The following is a 19,843-nucleotide window of genomic DNA, read 5'->3' as shown; positions in this document are numbered from 1 at the left end:
GCTACTAAAAACTGTCTTTTTTTTTTTATCCCTTCCCCTAATGCAACATCAGTTCAATGTAGCCAACTGCTTTCATGAACTAAAGAATTTGCATTGTACAAATGTTGGAATAGCTTCACTCCAGTAACATGATTTGCATGGGTTTGTATTCTGAAATAGCTGACTCTGAACCACTGGTTTTGCTTTGTACCAGAAAACTGGGCACAAAAATATAGCTGCAAATCTCCAAACTAAGACAGATGTTCAGTCTTTGGTAAAACTGGAAGATCTGGCAAGGTGAACTGGCAAAGCAATTACTTGCTGGCTTAAAAATGTAAACTTTGCACAAGACGCTTTAAAGTTTTTACACACAAGAAGTCCACACCTTCAAGAAAAAAAACCCACACAACAAATCAGCAGTGTAGTATCCATCTTCAAAACTTTTATTACTCTTCAATGCAAAATGCATAAAGACCTGTAACTCCACACTTGCCCACTTCAGATATGAGAAGATGAAAACACAGCCTGCTTTAAGATATATACGGTATAATGCAGTATAGAGTGCAAGTACTTTTTCTTTTGTCCTTTCTGTTCCTCCATCCTGCACCCAAGTGTTAAAACTGCAGCCTCTGATAACAATAAGGCAGCCTACAGAAAGGGGAAGATAATTTTAATTGTATCTCACTGCAGAAGATAAGCTTAAAGAGGGCTGATACTATTTGTTTTTTCTTTTTAATACCAGTAACAATTTGTAAGCCCCAGTAAGTCATTTAGAACTGCAATACCTGTTTGATACAACAGTGTTCCTCTGCACAGTATTCTTTACTAAGGAAGAAGTGTGATTCTTTCAAAACAGAGCTGTATGTAATCAAGACATGCTCTCTTCTTTGTACCCAGCTAATTAATGGGGTAACTTTTTCTATCTCCAGTCTTCAGCAAGCTATCAGCAATACTTAAACTTTGATCCTTAAATCAACAGAACACTTGCACGTTTTTAGCTTTGCAGAAAGAGGCAGTTTGCCAGAGGGGTTTGTTAATTTAAATTTAGGGGATGTGTAAATCCTAGTTCACACTTCAAATAAAAACTCTTCCAGCAGAACAGCCTTAAATATTTCAGGGAACATTGAGGCAAAAGACATTGTTTTTCAAAGACAAATTTCATATCAAGCGGTATAACATGAACAGCTTTGCAGAGGCATCCTTCATCCTCAAGTACATACAAGTTTCTGCATCACAAGAGATTACAGGACAAAGGATTAATTCTGCCTGGACCTTTTGACACATCCTAGAAAGAGCATTTTCAGAAAGCATCACGAAGATTAGCATTTATGCTCATGATTGTTCATCGAACTAATTCTTAGATTAAATGAGACAGCCACATGGATTTCATGGAGTTACATGCCCATTAAAACATTTTACAAATGTCACCTTTGAGCAGATATCATACATATACATTCTATTACAGCAAAACCGATCCCTAGCTATTTGAGAACTAAAGAGCACACAAGCTGAGCCTGAATGTCAGTGTGAATGGTTCAAATGAGTTAAAGATCGTAACAAAATAATTTCAAAATGGACAGAGAACAGAATCCTGTTCTCACAGTCTAGTAGCTGCCTGAAAACAGTAAAAAAAAAAAAAACGATTTAAAATAAGGCACAGATACTAATGCCTTAATGTTTAATACTGTATATGGATGCTGTCAAAATACAACTTCCAGCAATTAAAAATAATGCATTATTTTATTAGGTATTTCTCAATAACAATCCTCAAGTCAACCTGACTTTGCCACTAGAACAAAAGCACCATCCACAATTAAGATTTGTTAAATCCATGGCCACATACAGAATTCACTATAAGCCCATATGTCAAGTTGGATTTTTGAATACTAGAAGAAATCATTGTAATTTAAAGTGAAATACTCTTGTACTACCAGAAATAAATGGCCATGAGTTACTTTATTTTGTCTATTAGAAAAAACAGGGGAAATCAAGATCTGAGTTTCCATCACCTTTACAATATCCTCCTTGAGGAAGTTTCAGCAATTGCTACACAAATTCTGAAGCCAGTCTCTACGTTGCTATTGCATTTAAGTGCTCAACAGAACAGTAAAGCAATACAAAAGTGTCATCATACTGTAGTTCCTATAAATTTTTGACAGCAAGAAAGAAGCTCCATCTCAAACTCTTTGGACTGTGAACTACCTCTAATAGTACATAATTCTATCAAAAAGAATTTGGCTATGCATGTCTTAAGATTGTCCCACAAAATTCTCAGTTTTGGAATATCCAAAAAAACCTTTCCCTGTTGCCAGCTGCCCCAGGAAGCAGAAAAACCTTTGGTGGTTTAAAGACTATTCAAATAACCAAAAGCACCAAGTTCTGATGACAGATTTCTAGTTGGCCTTCAGAAGTCAGCATAAATTATATGTAAATTAAATACAAAATGAAGCAATAGCAGGCCTAAAGCCATTGACCACTACAAGAGTTTAAAATTCATTTATTTCATCTGTACAGAAAAAAACTCACACTCAGGGCTATCAAAAGACTTTTCTCCTGCATGTCAGTAAAAGTGCATATGCTTAACGCTAGGTATGAAAACAAACCTTGTAAGTACTTCGCTTTTTTAAAGAAGTAGACTATTTGGCAATACATGCTGTGCACTTATATTTATGTTTTAAGTGAACAGCTGGCACTTAAGTTTTAATTTGAAAAGCATGCTTCCTAATCAATCCCAAATAATAATAATAATAATAATACAATAGCAAGCCTAAAATCAAAAATCCCTCAGAGCTACTAAGCTATATAGCTTTTAAATTAAAATAGTACAGGATGGCAGTAGGACAGTAAGAGTTTATACCTGTATTTTCAATGCTCTTGTTGGTAAGAATTTGCCATCATTGACCAGGCTAGAACTTAATTTTGCAAAAGCTGTTTGTCAGTTTCTTAAAGGAGGTAGTATAAAAAGGGTTGGATTTGAATAATATGGCCTCATCTGGCTGTAAACATTTCAAACAATAGACAAAAATATCTATGATAAAAAGTACTGTGGAAGAGATTCTTCTAGAAATTGTTTTTATGAACTTGAAAAGAAAAGAACAGTAGATACATTTAATATATTTACTTATTTGCATGTAGTTTAAATGATACAGAACAAGATTACTGTGTTAGAAATCCACATACAATATAAAAACATTTGTTAAACATAAATTCACCATTCTGCTGACATTTGCAATAACTGTTTATCCAAGCTTAACTTCAGGTATTTATAATTCTTTCATACATGAATTTTTGTATATGTGCAATGCTTCATTAACTATACAATGTGAAACCCTGATTTCTGTAGTTTTTCCATCACAATCTGAATATAATAGCTATTTGCATCTTAACACATTGGCTTTTGAAACACTAGTAATTAAGGCATCTTTGCTGTATAGTTTCTCAATAGTGCAAACAAAAATTGTCTTTAATAATTTGATTAAAACGTAGAAGTAATTGAGTATTTTGAAGTTTTTTTTAATGTAATTGCAAGATAGTTGTGCATTTTGGAGTTCTCTTGTGAAAGAAACATTTAAAAGCTCTTAACGCTGATTTCTTTTGTGGGTTCCTTATAACTGGTTCCACTGTCTTGTCTTCATGACAGTACAAGTCACCTTTTACACGATGTTGTAGTAAAATACAGTAGCATTTAAATGAATACCTAGTAACTGAGTGAATCCCAAATGCAGCAAAGGCATACAGTTTTCATAGTGCACTTTCACCTCACTGAAGTAAAAGTTGCTCCTACTAGACATTTTTCCACTTCAATGTGAAGTAGATTGTTAGGATTTCATTAGTGGTTTCATTAAACAGCTTGACAGTTCAGCTCTCTTCTGCCAGTATTTCTCAAAAGGCTTTCAGAAACAGTACATATGTCAGGGACACTTTAAAGGATTATTTCACCACATAAACACTCATTTCCCAGTCATGTCAGTGTAGCCGTAATAAATAAGTATCCACATCCTAAAAGGAAAAAAAAAATGGAGAAAGTGTTTGTCTCATTACATAACAACTGTATGCCTCAGGCAGAGTAACCTATCAGAACTATAATACAAGAATGATTAGGCTGAATTTCAGAACAAGCTATTTTCCACTTCAAGATTACTTTTAACTAAGTACTTCAATGGTATTTCTTTGTCTACTAAAAAGCCTATAAGAACAAAGGGATTAGTTTCCAAACCCATCAATTTAGTTTGTTTTCCCTCTGCTCCCCATGCCCACCAGAAAGAAAATAACCATTATGAGATCACATATCTTAAGAATTATATTCCCTCACTCCACCCCTTCAACATTCTCGTGCTACACCTTTTGCTCCGGACTTGCTCAGCTGACCTTGGTCAAAATCTTACCTGGTATACATTTAGAAGTAGGCAAATGCACAGAAAGTGGACCTGAATCCCCAAGAAACCAATTGACGCTGCCCGTTTACTATGTTAACCTCCCAGAAGGATCAGGCAGTCTATATCACAAGCTTCCATTGCTCCAGCAATTGGGAGTCAGAACTCAGTTCTTTTGCATCCCTGCTCACTGAAATCTGCAAGCTTATAGAAGTATCAAAACTGAAGTCAGGTGCACAGCAGTCCCAGAAGAACAAGAAATACCTTTTTTGTTTGATAGGAAGTGACAAATTCTGTAGCTACAGAATTGAGATTCCACAAAACTCCATGCAATCTTCAAGTTTTTTTTCCAAGTTCAATCAAATCCTGTGTATAACCATGTCTCCTTTAAGTCAAGTCCTTTCTTACTCTCTACCTTCACGAGGTCCCTCCATGTGGAGAAGTTTCCTACTCAATATTAGCTCTTGGTGCCCAACTTCAAAAAGCTATGTTTTTAGCAATGAGTATAATGAGCAGCAAATTATGTATTTAACAGACACTTAATTTTTAACAATGTTAATTTTTAGGGTTAATTAACACTATTACCGATACCACAAAGTACCAACAAAGGCAAACAGCGATTCACTTCAGAGGGGATACTCTTCTGCTATCTACAAACTCATTTTCAAAGCATAAGGCCAGCAATAAGCTTTAGAATTTAGGATGTTGTCACTTGCCCTGGTCACCTGATGTGCAAATGCTAACAACATTGCTGTGCTTAGATTCTCCATACTGGATTACACTTAGAACAATAGGTACAACAGATTTGGCAGAAAATTTGTCCTTCCTCAGTCTACCTACTTCTCTGGGTCATTTTTTACATCAATTTTAAGGCTTATTACTATTAGCTATTTTATTATTACAGAGATGCTCTCTCTCTGTAATTGTGTCTCTCTGTAAAATTGTGCAATATACTTGAGAATTAGTGGAAAATAAAGGTGTTTCTATCCATCAATAGTTTAGCATAAATAAGATCAAATGAGAAGAATAGCTATATCAGTTGCAGTATGTTCATTACTAAACACAATTGGAACTGGATTACCTTAGCTATATTACCAGTATATCCTGGAACGAGAGTAAGATGATTCTCTTGTTCCCATAATCCACTTAACTCTTGTTTTAAAATATGAATATTTCTGAAAAAGAATGAACAACACTTTATAACGTATAAATATTTCAGTAGACTTTTTGACTGAAATGCATGATTAACACTGCATATAGACTTAAGTCTATAGGTATTGACACAATATCAGAAAAATTTTGATACAAACTTCTACAACAGCAGTTGTGTAACCCCTGGTATGACTATGTTCTACGTGCACTAAAACTCCAGCTGAAAAATCCCAAAGACACGGTAATCCTTAAAGTAAATTTCCAAACACCAGCTGTCTTGAGAACAGAAAAACTTTTTTTTAAGCTTTTACTTTTAAATATGTTTTCTCTTTTGTAGATAAGGTGTGCTCCTACTGATCAAAGTTAGAACAGATTTTGATGTGGAACAAGCGGAATGAGCTACATAAACACATTTAAACATTTCCCAATACTATACTCACCCATCCTCTGCTTTTTCTGTATGTGCAGATAGTTCTGACCACCATCTTTTAATGACAGCCTGAAGCCAGTTCAAACCAACTATCACATATCTGTAACAATATATTTTACACATTACACTTTTTTCCCTGTCTTCAATACCTACAGGTCAGCTAAAGCATCAAGCTAAATCAGTAAACAACATGTTTTCTCTTCTGGAAAAAAAAAACCTAGACAAATTCCCAAGCCTAAATACTTGCCTATGTTTTCAAAGTGGCAAACTGAAGCTTTTCTAAAAAAAAAAAAAAAGTAGACGTTCTTTGGGTATTTTGCAATAAAATTTCACATTATCAAGCAAACTAAACCCTCAGTGTTACTCGGTTTTACTGTTTAGGATAAATTTGTATAAGGTCACAGCCAGTCTCTGCCTGGTCCTAAATCTTGCCATAGAGTTTTTGCACTGCTGGTTTGTTAAGAGAAAGGTTCACAGGAAAACTCCCCTTCAGGTAGGTATCAACTGAGAGAGGCAGGGTTGAGAGAAGGTGCAGAGGGGAAAAAAGTCAGAGGAGTAAACACCTTTAAATTCTAGGGCACTGCATAGCCAGGAAGTAACAGCATTTTGAAAACATCAAAAACGGATACTTACTCTTCATATTTGCTTTTAAGCAGCGATTTCACTAAAGGCAAAAGATCTACACAGCAGCCAACTGAAATATATGGCTTTTCTTCCTGTAAACTTAAAAAACAAGACGTTTCAGAAGTGCTTGAACTTAAGCATGGTTGTAGCAGATTTTTATCCCCCACTTCTTTTTGTTTGTACCTGTTTGTAAGCACAGGAAGGCAGTCTACTACTACTCCAAGATCCTGTATCCTAGAAACAACCAGAATAAAATCAGAAGTGTTACTAGTAGAATATAGGTTGAAGTATATGGTTCCACTAGGATTTGAAGAATAAGTAATTATAACAAAGTTCCAACATTTAAGGAACCTCTTAAAATACTGCAGGGTAAGAGACATTCAGTTTACCTCACTAAGTAGGCTACCAGTTCACTTATACTTCTCTTCCTCCAAAATGTTAAAGCTACATTCAGCCTCAGATTCCTGCTGAAAAGAACTTGAGCCATAGTTTCATGGTCCTGAGAAACCTGTGTATTTTTGAAAATACAGAAGTTTACCACAAGTTAAGCAGCCATCAAGAACACAATAAGCTGTTCTCCTCAACTAATCTAGTATATGAAAATATACTTTCCTACCTGCATGCTTATAAGTTAAAAATTCAGCTTAACAATGGCCTTAAACCAGATTTTCCTTAAAAGGGGGCACAAACAAATTATTAAGACTACTTAACCCAGAAGCTGCAAGAATAAAGGCAGTATACACCTAAGGAGAGGTATCTAATAATTAGAATACAGCATTCATTAGCATCAGTCTATAATCCTGATCAACTTTGAGAACTTTTTACTTCGACTCTTATTAATTTTGAACTTTAACAAGTAATCACATGTATTATTCCGAACTTTGACAGAAAAGGTTTATTTCATTAGAGAACAAAAGTTTTCAGAAGTTTAGGTATTTTATTAAATGCCAAAAATGCATCATTGAACATTAAGGGACTTAAATGGCCTTCACTGTCACAAAATCTGCTTTGTTTAAGTTTAAGAAACTGTTTTGGCCAGTTTCAGAAGCCCTGCAAGCATTCACTGGGTTTCATCAAGCAATCTTACCAAGAAATACAGTCTTACACAAACACTTAAGTTAGTTTCATGATGACACCAAGCTGAGTGGTGTAGTTCCCACACTGAAAGGACAGGATGTCATCGAGAGGGATCTGGACAGTCCAGAGAAGTGGGCCTCTGAGAACCTCATGAGGCCAAGTGCAAGGTCCTACACCTGGGTAGGGGCAATCTCTGTTTTCAGTACACAATGGGGGATTATGTGATCGAGAGGAGCCCTGCAGAGAAGGACTTGGGGGGTGCTGGTCGATGAGAAGCTCAACATGAGCTGGCAATGGGTGCTCACAGCCCAGAAGGCCAACCATGTCCTGGGCTGCATCAAAAGAAGCATGGCCAGCAGGTCGAGGGAAGTGATTTTGCCCCTCTATTCCTCTCTTGCAAGACCTCATCTGGAGTACTGTGTCCAGTTCTGGAATCCTCAACACAAGAAGAGTATGGAACTGTTGGAACAGGTCCAGAGGAGGGCTACAAAGCTGATCAGAGGTCTAGAGCACCTTCCATATGAGGACACGCTAAGGGAGTTGGGCTTGTTCAGCCTGGAAAAGAGAAGGCTCAGAGGATATCTTATAGCAACCTTCTAGTACCTGAAAGGGGCTTACAGGAAAGCTGGAGAGGGACTATTCATAAAGGCTTGTGGTGATAGGATGAGGGGCAATGGCTATAAACTGGAGAGGGGCAGATCTAGACTAAACATTAGGAAGAATTTCTTCACCATGAGAGTGGTGAGACACTGGAACAGGTTGCCAAGGGAAGGTGTGGATGCCGCATTCCTGGAGGTGTTCAAGGCAAGGTTGGATGGGGCCTTGGGCAGCCTGATCTAGTGGGAGGTGTCCCTGCCCATGGCAGGGGGCTTGGAACTAGACAATCCCTTCCTACCCTAACTATTCTATGATTCTATGATTCATACAAACTAAGCTGATACTGCTATTGAAAATGGTCCTATCACAACTCACCAGCTTATTCCCATCCATACCCTTACACTTTCACACTTCCAGAAACATGCACGTAGCCATGCATCATACAACATCATGAAACCTAACAAAGTTAAAATTGTACCACCACCAAGGAAAGATGTTGTTTTGATCAAGACTAGCCTGGCAGATGCGAGCTTCGGTACTGACAAAACTGGAAGGACTATTGTTGGCAACTGTATCACCGTGAACTGACAGATAAAAAACATAAATCACAAGATGTGAGCCAATTTATATGTTAAGAAAATAAAGCTCTTTTGAAAACTTTCACAGCTAACCACAAAAAATGAACTACCAGCAATACTTTTATTTTAGACTGAAGTTTCTTTAAAGCACTTACCTCTGAAAAAAATCCACTATATTTAGATGAGGGGCCTTCTGTCTGAGATGAGCCAGAGTCCCCAGAATTCAGCAAGTGTGTACGACTCTCATGGTGCACTTTTGCTGGCAGATTTCCTGCACAAGCCAGTTCATTTTCTTTATTTGCCATGTCACAGCCTCTAGGTTTAGGAAACTGCTTCTTTCTGTAACAAGGCTTTGGACTGTAACAATGAACTTTTCTTTTACAATATACTACTTTGAAAAGAGAGGGGGTACTGGTCACCGTTTTTCCAACTGTTATTCTGCAATAATAAAGCAGTATTTTAGTGAAAGTTGCTCTAAACTTACGCAATACTTCATGTTATTAGATTAAAATGTATCATTATGAATTCAGTAGTCAATTTGCAAGTTAAAACACTTCAACCCTAAGACACGGGCCCCTCATGACAATCAGGTTATCAGAAGTATGAGCTACCACTGATATTTTTCTCCTAATTTTTTAATGCAGAGACTCATTATTATGGGAATACACACAAACCCCAAGCATTATCAGTAAAATTAAGATCTGTCTTCCATTTGTGTCTGCTTGGGTGCTGTAATAGATTTAAACTGCTCTTCCTTCTTGCCTCCCTTGCACCAGAAACACTCTACACAGCACAGCCCTCCTACCTGTTTGTGTATGAAGCCAGCTGTTTTGGAGATCTCTTACCCTAAGAAAAAGGGAATACAGAAGAAAAAAAGCTGTATTACTAAAAAGGCTCAAATACTCCCACAGTTTATCAAAAACTAAGTCCTGCTTTACCATAGCCTAAGTTTACCCTGTATTTCCTTCCTTACACCTTCTTCCTATTCTGCAACTGAATCACACCTATGTCAGCCTTCCTGTAATCATCAAGTATTTCAGTGACTTATAAATGGACCAGCTCTGCCACACCTGTCCTTGGAACACCATGGTTAGCTTTAGGCTTGGGATTTTTTTGTGGCAAGATTGTGGAATCAGAGATTCTTTAGTTACTAGCAAACTAAAACCTGCGACTAACATCAAAAACCTACTGGAATCTGATGACAAAATCATATTACTTGTCTCACAGATACATGTAGAAAGACTCATAATATAGAAGATGCTGTAAGGGGAAAGGATGACAGCAGAACATCTCCCCACCAAAGCTCAAGTATTCTGAATTCATTCATACAAAACACATTAGCACCCTGACACCAAGTGGCCTGCATAGAACAGTAGTATTCCAGAGGAATCATATATTCTTTCAAGGCTGCACCACACAGATGACAAAAACCTTTGACAATTAAGCAAACTAATTTGAAGATTAATTTCTGAAGACTTTTTTTTTTTTAATACAGTACTCTTCAATGAGCTTCATGTAATGAAGATTAGTTGAATTGCGGCACACTTTTTTTCACTAGTAAACAAAAAATAAAAGTGCACTAAGATGTTCAGATTCAAAATACATATTTTCACTTAAACAGGTACTATGCTCATACTGATACGAGCATATATACACACTGCAGGCATTTCAGCTTGAAAATGAAAACTACTGTTAACATTTACATTGTGCTCATCAGTATAATACTATGCTCTATTTTTAGTAACAGTCATAAAACCATGTGGGTTTTAATACATAATTTCAATAAACAAACAGAGTATTTGCACCTTCACCACTGTTTGAAGTGCTCTTACAGTGAAGTTCACCTCCCTAGTACTTCCTCTGTACTCCACTGCCTTAATTATTCTTCAGCCAGTAACACAGGTAAGAGGTTATGAGAAAACACTTCTGACTAGCAAGAACCCAGTGAAAGTACACATTAGACAACGCGATGGATAACACTGTATGATAACATGATGACAGGTCCATTTAAATGTAGGTATTTCACCTACCCCACCTCTCACTTGTGCCATGTAGCTCTCTTGGCAAGAGAGAACTTCCGATTAAAAAAATTCCTCTATTAAAACAGTTCTTGGCCGAACTGCAGAAAAATAGGCGTGAGTAAAACTGCATCGGTACCTGCTGCTCACATGGACGATACGATGCAAGTATCTGTGTAGTCACTGCCTGTGCCTATTATAATGTATGGTTCTCAAAACATAATCAATGTTGAAACTAAAACCTGAAATGCTCAGTAGTGCCACACTTCTAGTTCTAGACTGCTCAGAACTATGAACTTGTTTGAACATTTACTTTAGTTTCATCAGAGAACATGAGAAAACCCAAACAACTTACCTCCTTCATGATCTTTTTAGTGGAAGAAGAGATTCTTTTTCTGGGGGGATCAATGGGACAACCTTCGATATGCAATTTCTGCTTTCTAACATTGTTGGCTTCAGATGCCATAATCTCTCAGATCCCTGTTTTGAAGAGAAAGATATTTAGTTATATTTCCCAAAACATTCAAATAAACTTTCTTCAATCAGCTGGCAAAGACATCATTCTTTAGCAAATGTTAGCTGGAAGCTTTATGATTAGTAACATCCCAATAATCACATCAAAATTGCCATTCAGTTTAAAAAAAAAAAAAAAAGGGAGGGAACAAAGCCAAGGCCCTGCAAATAAACAGAGGCAGAAATCTTGTTTGCAGACCAGCTTCGTACAGTTGCACTGAGGTGTTCCATACAGACAAGTATCAGGGAGTTTGAGACATTCCTCTGCATCACATACTATGAATTTCACCTGCCATCTAGAGAAAAATAATCCCTTCCACAACTGTTTCCAGATGAGGAAAGGCAGCTAAGTAAAAATAAACCCTGCTTTTCAGGAAGAAGGCAAACTTCATCGAAATAGTAAAGGTAAAAAAATGGAAATGAAATATCTCCCCTTAATTTATCAGCAAAGCCGCCCCTTACCCCTTTTTCTTAGCATATAATTTTGGTTATTTTTATTAAAAAAAAATCTTTACTCAGTTAACCAGTAAGAAAGTGTTTAAAATACTGTGTCTCAAAGTATGCAAATATTTCTATAAGAATCAAAACCAAGGTTGAGACAGTTGCACATATGATTTTGCATTTTGTAGAAGTGATTCAGAAAAGCCATTGTTTGAGACTGGATTTACAAACTACATCATCAAAGAATCATTTAGGTTGGAAAAGACCTTAAGATGATAAGAGTCCAACACTTTAGCAAGACATACTACTTTACTTTTAAAAGCCAACCATTTGCTCCAATTTTATTGTTTTTTTCCCCTAAATGACAAGACTCTGGTCCCAACACAAGTGCCTCAATCTCTTCCCCTCCATCTTTAGTAGCAACAGTCCTATCCTTCTTCTCCTCTGTAGCAGATTTATCCCATATTAAGAACATCAGCATTTAAAACACTAAGACACTTGGCACTGAAAAAAACAGATGGGAAACAGCTTATTAGCCAGAGAAGAGCTTTCAATGCAGTAGCTATAATTGCCATCAAATAAAACAAACAGGTATCAGGCTCAAATCAAAGTAGAAGCTCTATTCTTCACATAATGCATATTGAATTCCATATTGAAGGATACAGTGGAAGCTAAAAATTTCTTCAAACGCTTCAGTTTTCTTTAGAACAGGATGAGTACTGAAGAACCTCATTTGAGAGATGTCTCTCAAAAAAAGGAAAATTTACTGACAGAAACCACTACCCTGTAAGATAGGAACACTAAGCCCTCAGACCAGAGATTTCAGCAAGCATTGCAAATGGCAGCATTATTTAGACAAGACTTAACAGTTGGTGGTTCATACTTTTCCAGATACAAAGCTGGCTTCAGACTGGTTCATTAATTGGACTCTTCCTGAATACTGTGGGATGGTTACAGAATTGTTGTCACCATGTGAGCTCTCCACACTTCTAAGGCTTCCAGGCACCAGGCTTATAAATAAGAAGTAAAAAAAAGTACTTTTGTTCTCTAGGTTTAAAAGAAATCAAAATAATAATAAACAACTTCTCTTCTGCTTGTCAGTGGCTGGAACTGACTCAAAATGGGCTGTACGTGAAAATTTGAACTTGAAGCACAACACAAAGGCAAACAACTGAACTTATGAAGAAAGAGCCAACTCAACAACCCTAAAATCCTAACAAATTCAGGCTAATTATGAAGGCAGAAAGCTAGGAGGATTTGGAAAAAGCTTTATTTTTTTTGCATCCTCTGTTTAAGGATGTTACTGAGAGGAAATGCCAGGTCCTGCACTTGGGGCATAACAACCCTATGCTGTGCTACAGACTAGGAGAAGTCTGGCTAGAAAACTGCCTGGAGGAGAAGGACCTCGGGGTGTTGGTTGGCAGCCAACTGAACATAAGCCAGTAATGTGCCCAGGTGGCCAAGAAGGCCAATGGCATCTGGGCTTGTATCAGGAACAGCGTGACCAGCAGGTCCAGGGAGGCGATTCTCCCTCTGTACTCAGCACTGGTGAAACCGCACCTTGAGTACTGTGTTCGGTTCTGGGCCTCTCACCACAAGAAGGATGTTGAGGCTCTGGAGCGTGTCCAGAGAAGAGTAACAAAGCTGGTGAGGGGGGCTGGAGAACAAGTCGTATGAGGAGCGGCTGAGAGAGCTGGGGTTGTTTAGCCTGGAGAAAAGGAGGCTGAGGGGACACCTTATTGCTCTCTACAACTACCTGAATGGAGGTTGTGGAGAGGAAGGAGCTGGCCTCTTCTCCCAAATGACAGGGGATAGGACACGGGGGAATGGCCTCAAGCTCCACCAGGGGAGGGTCAGGCTGGACATCAGGAAAAAAATTTTCACAGAAAGGGTCACTGGACACTGGAATAGGCTGCCCAGGGAGGTGGTTGAGTCACCTTCCCTGTAGGTGTTTCAGGGACGGGTGGACAAGGTGCTGAGAGGCATGGTTTAGGGAGTGTTAGGGATGGTTGGACTCAATGACCCAGTGGGTCCCTTCCAAGCTAGTGATTCTATGAAAGCAAACACTAGAAGAATAGAGAGACCAAACTGCAACCACCAGAGCTAAACCCAGCAGATCCAGCCCATCAGATGCTAAAAAAAATCCATAACCTCTGTTCCATGAGAATCATTTTTGCAACTACTCCTGTGACACACTAACAGCTTACAACTCTTCATTCAGAACAGTGACCTTTCCTTAGTTGCTTGTTTAATAAGCGATTTCAAACTACCCTCCTCTTTCACGCTAATTGGGAAATGAGACTTTCAAGATGTAAGATAGCACTGTTAAACTAGAATGCTTTTCACTTAATAGAAATGTAAAATATCAGAAGGCTAGAAAGAAATGTCTTACCACGGACACCCAATTAGCCTATCAGTGTTTAATATCACGCTCTAAAGAGCCTAAGGTAACATCTCTAAATACCTGAACTGGAAGCATCTGGAGAGCTATTATCCTGGAGGGAAGGAAGCTTCCTACAAAAAGCCGAACATGTCCAAGATAAAAAAGAAGATAATGACACATTTTCACAAATCTGATGAGAACATAATTCCCCCTAGCCTCCCAGTTGAAACAGGAAAAGACAACAAAACTATCAATTCTCTCAAGACTGGCAACAGAAATCATAAAGACCAACAGATCATCAGATATAAAGGAACATCTGACCAAAGTAGTAAAACTGAAGTAAAATCCTTACATCCGGATTCACTCTCCCACCGTTTAGGGAGATTTCCACAGTTTAACCTGCTCTGTGTGTCTCTCTGATGATGCAGAAGCACCAGCGAATATATATATGTGCAGCACTGAAATAGCTACGTTGTTAACCAAGGGGCAGAACCTCTCTCAGAGCTGACAAAGCACCTAAAGAAATCACATGTGGAAAATACAGCCAGTATTTAAAGATGGCCTCAAGGAAGGTCCAGATGGACATCTCTGTTGTGCAAATTAATAAACAATGTAATCAAGAACAGAATTAGCAGACACAAATAACATATTGTGAAAGATTCAACCTGGCTATTAAGGCACGTCTTGCCCTGCAAAATTAATGGAATTCCTTGAGAGTATGAAACAGTATAACATGGATATAGGACTGCTAAATGACACAGTCTACTTGAGATTCCAGAAAGCTTCCAGAACTCCCTCGCTTAAACTCCTTAAGGAAACTAAGCAACCAAATGATAAGAGAGCAAGTTTTCACATGCTAAGTAAAGTAGCTAAGGAGCAGTGATAAACCATCTAAGCGGTTATCGTATTGAGGATAACTAAGACAGGAATCCTGCAGAAAATCTGCATTGGTTTATGCTGTTCAATATATTCATAAATTACCTCACAAAAAGGATGAGTAGTTAAATATTGAAGACTGTTGAAAATAAAGTTATACCAGGCACTGAAGATGAGGGCTAACTGAAGAACTAGAGGAGGACTGTGATATACAATAAACGGAAGCAGTTACTACAGATTAACATAAAGCAAAGCCTGTGTGCCTGCAGGTGTCAGGAAATTTTGTGTTCCCCATATAGAATCACAGGCTCTGAACTAGTAACTACCACCCACCAGATCTGGATGTATGACTGTTGACTTGGATCACTTTGATTTCTGAGTGATCCATATGAATCAATAAATACTTTGAAAAATAAAAAGAACACTCTTGTGACAGTGTATAGAAGTAATTTGTGCCTGTATTTCAAACAGTGAGTGCGGCTTTAGTCCTCTTCCCTTGAATGACTTGGAGAAAGACACTGTTCACCGTTTTGCCCAATATAAGAATGAAGGGTCTAAAGACACTGGCGCAAGTCAGGTTCCAAACTAACAAAAGGGAGTGGCTCTTCATGCAAATCACAATCAAGCTGAACTTCCCAAAGGGTGTTGTGGACTTAAACGTTGACATGGGTTTCAGGGTAGACTCACATAAAGAAAGAAATACACGGAAAGTGATCAAATACAGAAACACAATCCAGGCAGCCCAGAGACAGAGCAGAAGACAAGCAGAAGAACTTGATACATCCAAACATAACACTGTTATAATACTAGTCCACATCAAGAAACCTGCTTCCAAAGGCTTACTAACATACAATTCAATGCTAGCTGGCTAGTAATTAAAAAGACAAATGGTAGAGGATGAAGGGTACTTTACAAGGCTCTTCAGAGCTTCCATGTCCTATCTGGTTATGAGATATCACCTAGGGATCACTAATTAGACATTACTATCCACTATTATTTTGGGATATAGACAGAGGACTTTTAAAATGGCATTAGTCCCTAATTTATATGAGATCAAACAACTTATATGTCAACTTTGTTCTGAAAAAATACAACCACCCATACTCATTGCAAAGGAATAGTCAAAAGTCTACAATCTGTCATACCATCTCATTAAGGTCAATGCAACTTCTTTGCTTTATCATACAAGCTTAAACTGTTTTATAGGTATAGAAAAGTAGACTGCAAATCTCAACAGAGATACATGATTTTAGACGATTACATCTCACTAATTTACACCATCCCCTGGATGACTTCTTGTGGCAGATGCCAACTGTCCTTATTCCCCTTTTCACTCCCTTCAATTTTCAGGAAACAGAAGGAGTAGAGTAACAGCAGTCATATATCCTGATAAGTCAGCTCATCTGTCCCCACAGTTGATGGATAGTACCTGTGGAAAGTTCTTCTGATGGCTCTACTGCTATCTTCTAACTCTGGTATCTCCCAGCTGCAACACAACTCTTCAAGTCATATCAAAATCTAGCAAAAAGAAAGTCAGCACTAAAGGTTTTCAAACACGGATCTATCAAAGGCAAGTATTAACAGACTCTGCCACTCCCTCCCATCATCCTGTGTTCTGGGCAAGGCCCCTAGAAAGGGACAAACCTTTCTTCGCATATTATGTAATCTACACATGTATTAACATAACATTAATTCCTTAGAGACTTGAGTACTTTGCATGACAGCAAAGCAATTGTAAGATAGCTAGATTTCTGAAGTCACCAGTAATACCCTTTAAAACACTGTACTTGTCCTATTCTTTGCCCAAACTCTTAACACACATTTTTTTCCCCCTGTAGTAGTCTGCGTACACCAGATACCACAGATGGTCTTCCGATTCTTCTCCACTCCATATTAAATCAAGTGCAAGCTCAAGGATGACAATATTAGACTAGGATGAAAGGGTCAATTAATTGTTACTCCACAAGGAGGGGAGTTTATGCTTTGAAAGCATTCAAAATAGGTCTACATCAGGGAACCAGTAACTGTGAGTAATTTCATTAATAATTATCAGATTTAACATGCTTGTGGGAAACTTTCAAGAATGGTTATTCCAAATTTACTTCCAAAAGGGTAATTAGTCTACAAAAATAAATTAGCACTATCTTACGATATAGAAGCGATTCCGTAAGCTTGGCATAATTTCCATTCATTTTAAACTCTGACAAATGTTACAGAACCCATCTGTCTCTCAGTTCAGTTTTAGATAGCTTCCACAGCCTTTGAATATGAAACAGGTTTGTGGTGTTTTTTTGTTTTTTTAAAACTCCTCTTTTTAGTAATTTACATCCAGACAGTTCACTAGGTATTAAATACTCAATTTTCTTTAAAAAAGAAAAAAGAAAGAAAAGAGTTTGATATTTTAAGGAGCACATCAATACAAAATTTTCTTGCAGCAGTACAAAAATATCTCTTATATGCCAACAGGTCACAATTCTAGTGTGCTATGTCTGTCAGGCCATTTGTCCCAGTTTAAAGTTTCATATGTGGACAAAAATTACAGGAATTTAATTAAGTTTGCAGTAAAGACAAACACTAATTGAGTTACAAGTTAAAGTCAGTCAGCTTATTCTTGCAATTTAAGCTCATTTTCCTATTACTCTTACACATGGAATTTGTGCATGGCCCACTAGCACAATCAGCAGTAGCAAACCTCTGAAAATGACCACAAGTCAGAGTTTGGTTCAGTTTCCTGAGGATGAATCCAGGTGTCAATTAGCTCTCCTTGTCAAGCTAGTCTAACAGTCTAACAGCTGAACCTTATTCATATTCTGGAAATAAATGTTTTCTAAAAAAAATTTAAATAAGTGCCCAGTTTTCTGCATCTGGAGGTACCATTTACAGATCTGCTGGTAATATTACTTGCCAGTGTTTTAGTATCTACTAAAGTTGTTCCTCACTAATTTTTTCTATTTTTTTTTTGTTTTTTTTCTATTTTTTCTTTTTCTATTCTTTGCTCAACCCAAAGAACTTCAATACCTGCAATGAGAATTTAAAATTCAAACCTAAAGAAAGAGGACAAAACCCCTCAAGCTCCAAACTTCGTGGAGGCATGGGTGCCCACCTCATCCCCACTTGGCTGAAATTAGTCTGTGACATTTCACATAGTTTGGGAGCATACTTCTTATGTTACTCTCAAATATCCTTCTATTGTTGAATGTGACCTGTTTATAATACTTAAAAAGCCTTCTTATTCATATTCAAGCTCCTTACTCTGGGACCAACATACAAAACTTACAAATAAAAAAACCCAAACTTATTGAAAAGAGATGATTCAAAACTGGGTGAGAGAATATATAGACACTACTACAAGAATACATTTGTATCAGTATACTCACATAAGTTTTTTATGTGTATGCATAAAATACCTTAACACCTTAATATTATTATTTCTAAGATTTTATGTTGAACTTCTGAGTTATAAAGATTAAGAACTCAAACCAATGGTAGCTTGAATTCTATAAAATAACATTATGGAATTTTTAATTGAAATTATGTGCACCAGTAATCAGAAATTTAAGTGACAGCTTTTTACTAGAACAATTTGTTCTTCTCTGCTTTCTGTTAAGCTTTAGTTTTATTAAACTTAGTTAACCATCCTATTTTTTTTTTCCTGATTATAGCCAGAAAACAGAGGAACAAAAAAAAAAAAACAAAACACCAAACCCCAGGGGAGTGGGAAAAGCAAAATTCACGTTCCAAGAAGAGATGGAAGAAAGCAAGTTTTAAGCCAACTGACCTGACCTTGCTCGGAATCACAGCACGTTACCACAATTGCAACATGAAGTTTCTTAAACTGCCTCCCAAACGCCCTCCTTAACAGATCCCTTTAACCTGAATATACATTCAGCCACATGCCAAATTACTCCAGTATAACAACGCAAAAAAAACCAAAAAACTGAAGGATTTTTAACAGAACAATTAAGAAAGGATCTGATCTTCAAGCACCTGAAGATTCCCCTCTCCTCCCTTTTTTCCCCACTGGAATCTGTCACACCCAGGGAACAATATCTCTCAGCAGGCCTCACACCCAGCTTAGCATTCGACCTTTCGGGAGCACCGGAGCCTTTCCTGCCCTCTCCGCCTTTACTTGCCCCGGCGCCACTTTGCACCGAGCTGTGCCCGACACCGTCCATCGTTCTGGGGAGAAACCAAAGCCGCCAGCTCCGGCCGGGGCCGCTCGCACCGGGGGAGCCACGGCCACACCTGGCCCTGCCGAGGCCCGGGCGGCTCCCGCAGAGGCCTCGCCGGTGACCCCTCCCGCCCCCGAGAGGGCCCCGGTCGCCGAGGGGGAGCGCCGGCCCCGGGAGCCCTGGCCCTCCCCTTACTCACCCGCTGCTCATGGTACCGCGCCAGGCCGCGCCGCGGGGGAGAAGAACCCACACAACCCTAGCGCGGAGCCTGCGCCATTCAAACGCCGCCGCGCGGGATGCTGGGGCCGCGCGCCCCGCCCGCCCCGCGCGCGGCCACGCGGCGCCCTCTGGCGGCTGCGGCCCCAGACCTCACCCCCAGCCCCGCCCCCCGCTGCCTCTGCCCTTAGCCAGGTCATAGAATCATAGAATAGCTTGGGTTGGGAGGGACCTTAAAGGTCATCCAGTTCCAACCCCCCTGTCGTGAGCAGGGACACCTCCCACTAGATCAGTCTGCCCAAGGCCCCTTCCAACCTGACTTTGAACATCTGCAGGGATGGGGCAGCCACAGCTTCCCTGGGCAACCTGTGCCAGTGCCTCACCACTGTCACAGTGAAGAAATTCCTCCTTATA

The 19,843-nt window shown here is 38.6% G+C and overlaps 1 protein-coding gene across 1 annotated transcript; it reads right to left on the bottom strand.

Moving 5' to 3' along the window:
* Positions 1–392: 392 nt before the first annotated feature.
* KATNBL1 (katanin regulatory subunit B1 like 1) lies at positions 393–19,552 on the bottom strand. Its single transcript, XM_054068421.1, has 10 exons — positions 19,413–19,552; positions 11,184–11,308; positions 9,616–9,656; positions 8,966–9,248; positions 6,948–7,066; positions 6,742–6,792; positions 6,568–6,657; positions 5,945–6,034; positions 5,434–5,527; positions 393–3,978 (listed from the first exon to the last, which is right to left on the bottom strand). Exons 2-10 carry the CDS (start codon positions 11,292–11,294, stop codon positions 3,946–3,948), a joined length of 912 nt encoding a protein of 303 aa, XP_053924396.1. The 5' UTR covers positions 11,295–11,308; positions 19,413–19,552; the 3' UTR covers positions 393–3,945.
* Positions 19,553–19,843: the final 291 nt, after the last annotated feature.

Source organism: Cuculus canorus, chromosome 5, assembly GCF_017976375.1.
Source record: "Cuculus canorus isolate bCucCan1 chromosome 5, bCucCan1.pri, whole genome shotgun sequence".
In the NCBI taxonomy this organism is placed as follows: domain Eukaryota; kingdom Metazoa; phylum Chordata; class Aves; order Cuculiformes; family Cuculidae; genus Cuculus; species Cuculus canorus.
This window is presented reverse-complemented; position numbering and strand designations above follow the sequence as displayed.

Excerpts from the sequence above, each read along its gene's own strand:
- KATNBL1 (XM_054068421.1), bottom strand. The coding sequence starts at position 11,294 with ATGGCATCTGAAGCCAACAATGTTAGAAAGCAGAAATTGCATATCGAA. Across the intron at positions 9,657-11,183 it reads CTAAAAAGATCATGAAGGAG|GGTAAGAGATCTCCAAAACA; the intron begins GTAAGTTGTTTG and ends CCTTTTTCTTAG. Across the intron at positions 3,979-5,433 it reads ATACTGGTAATATAGCTAAG|GATGTGGATACTTATTTATT; the intron begins GTAATCCAGTTC and ends TTTTCCTTTTAG.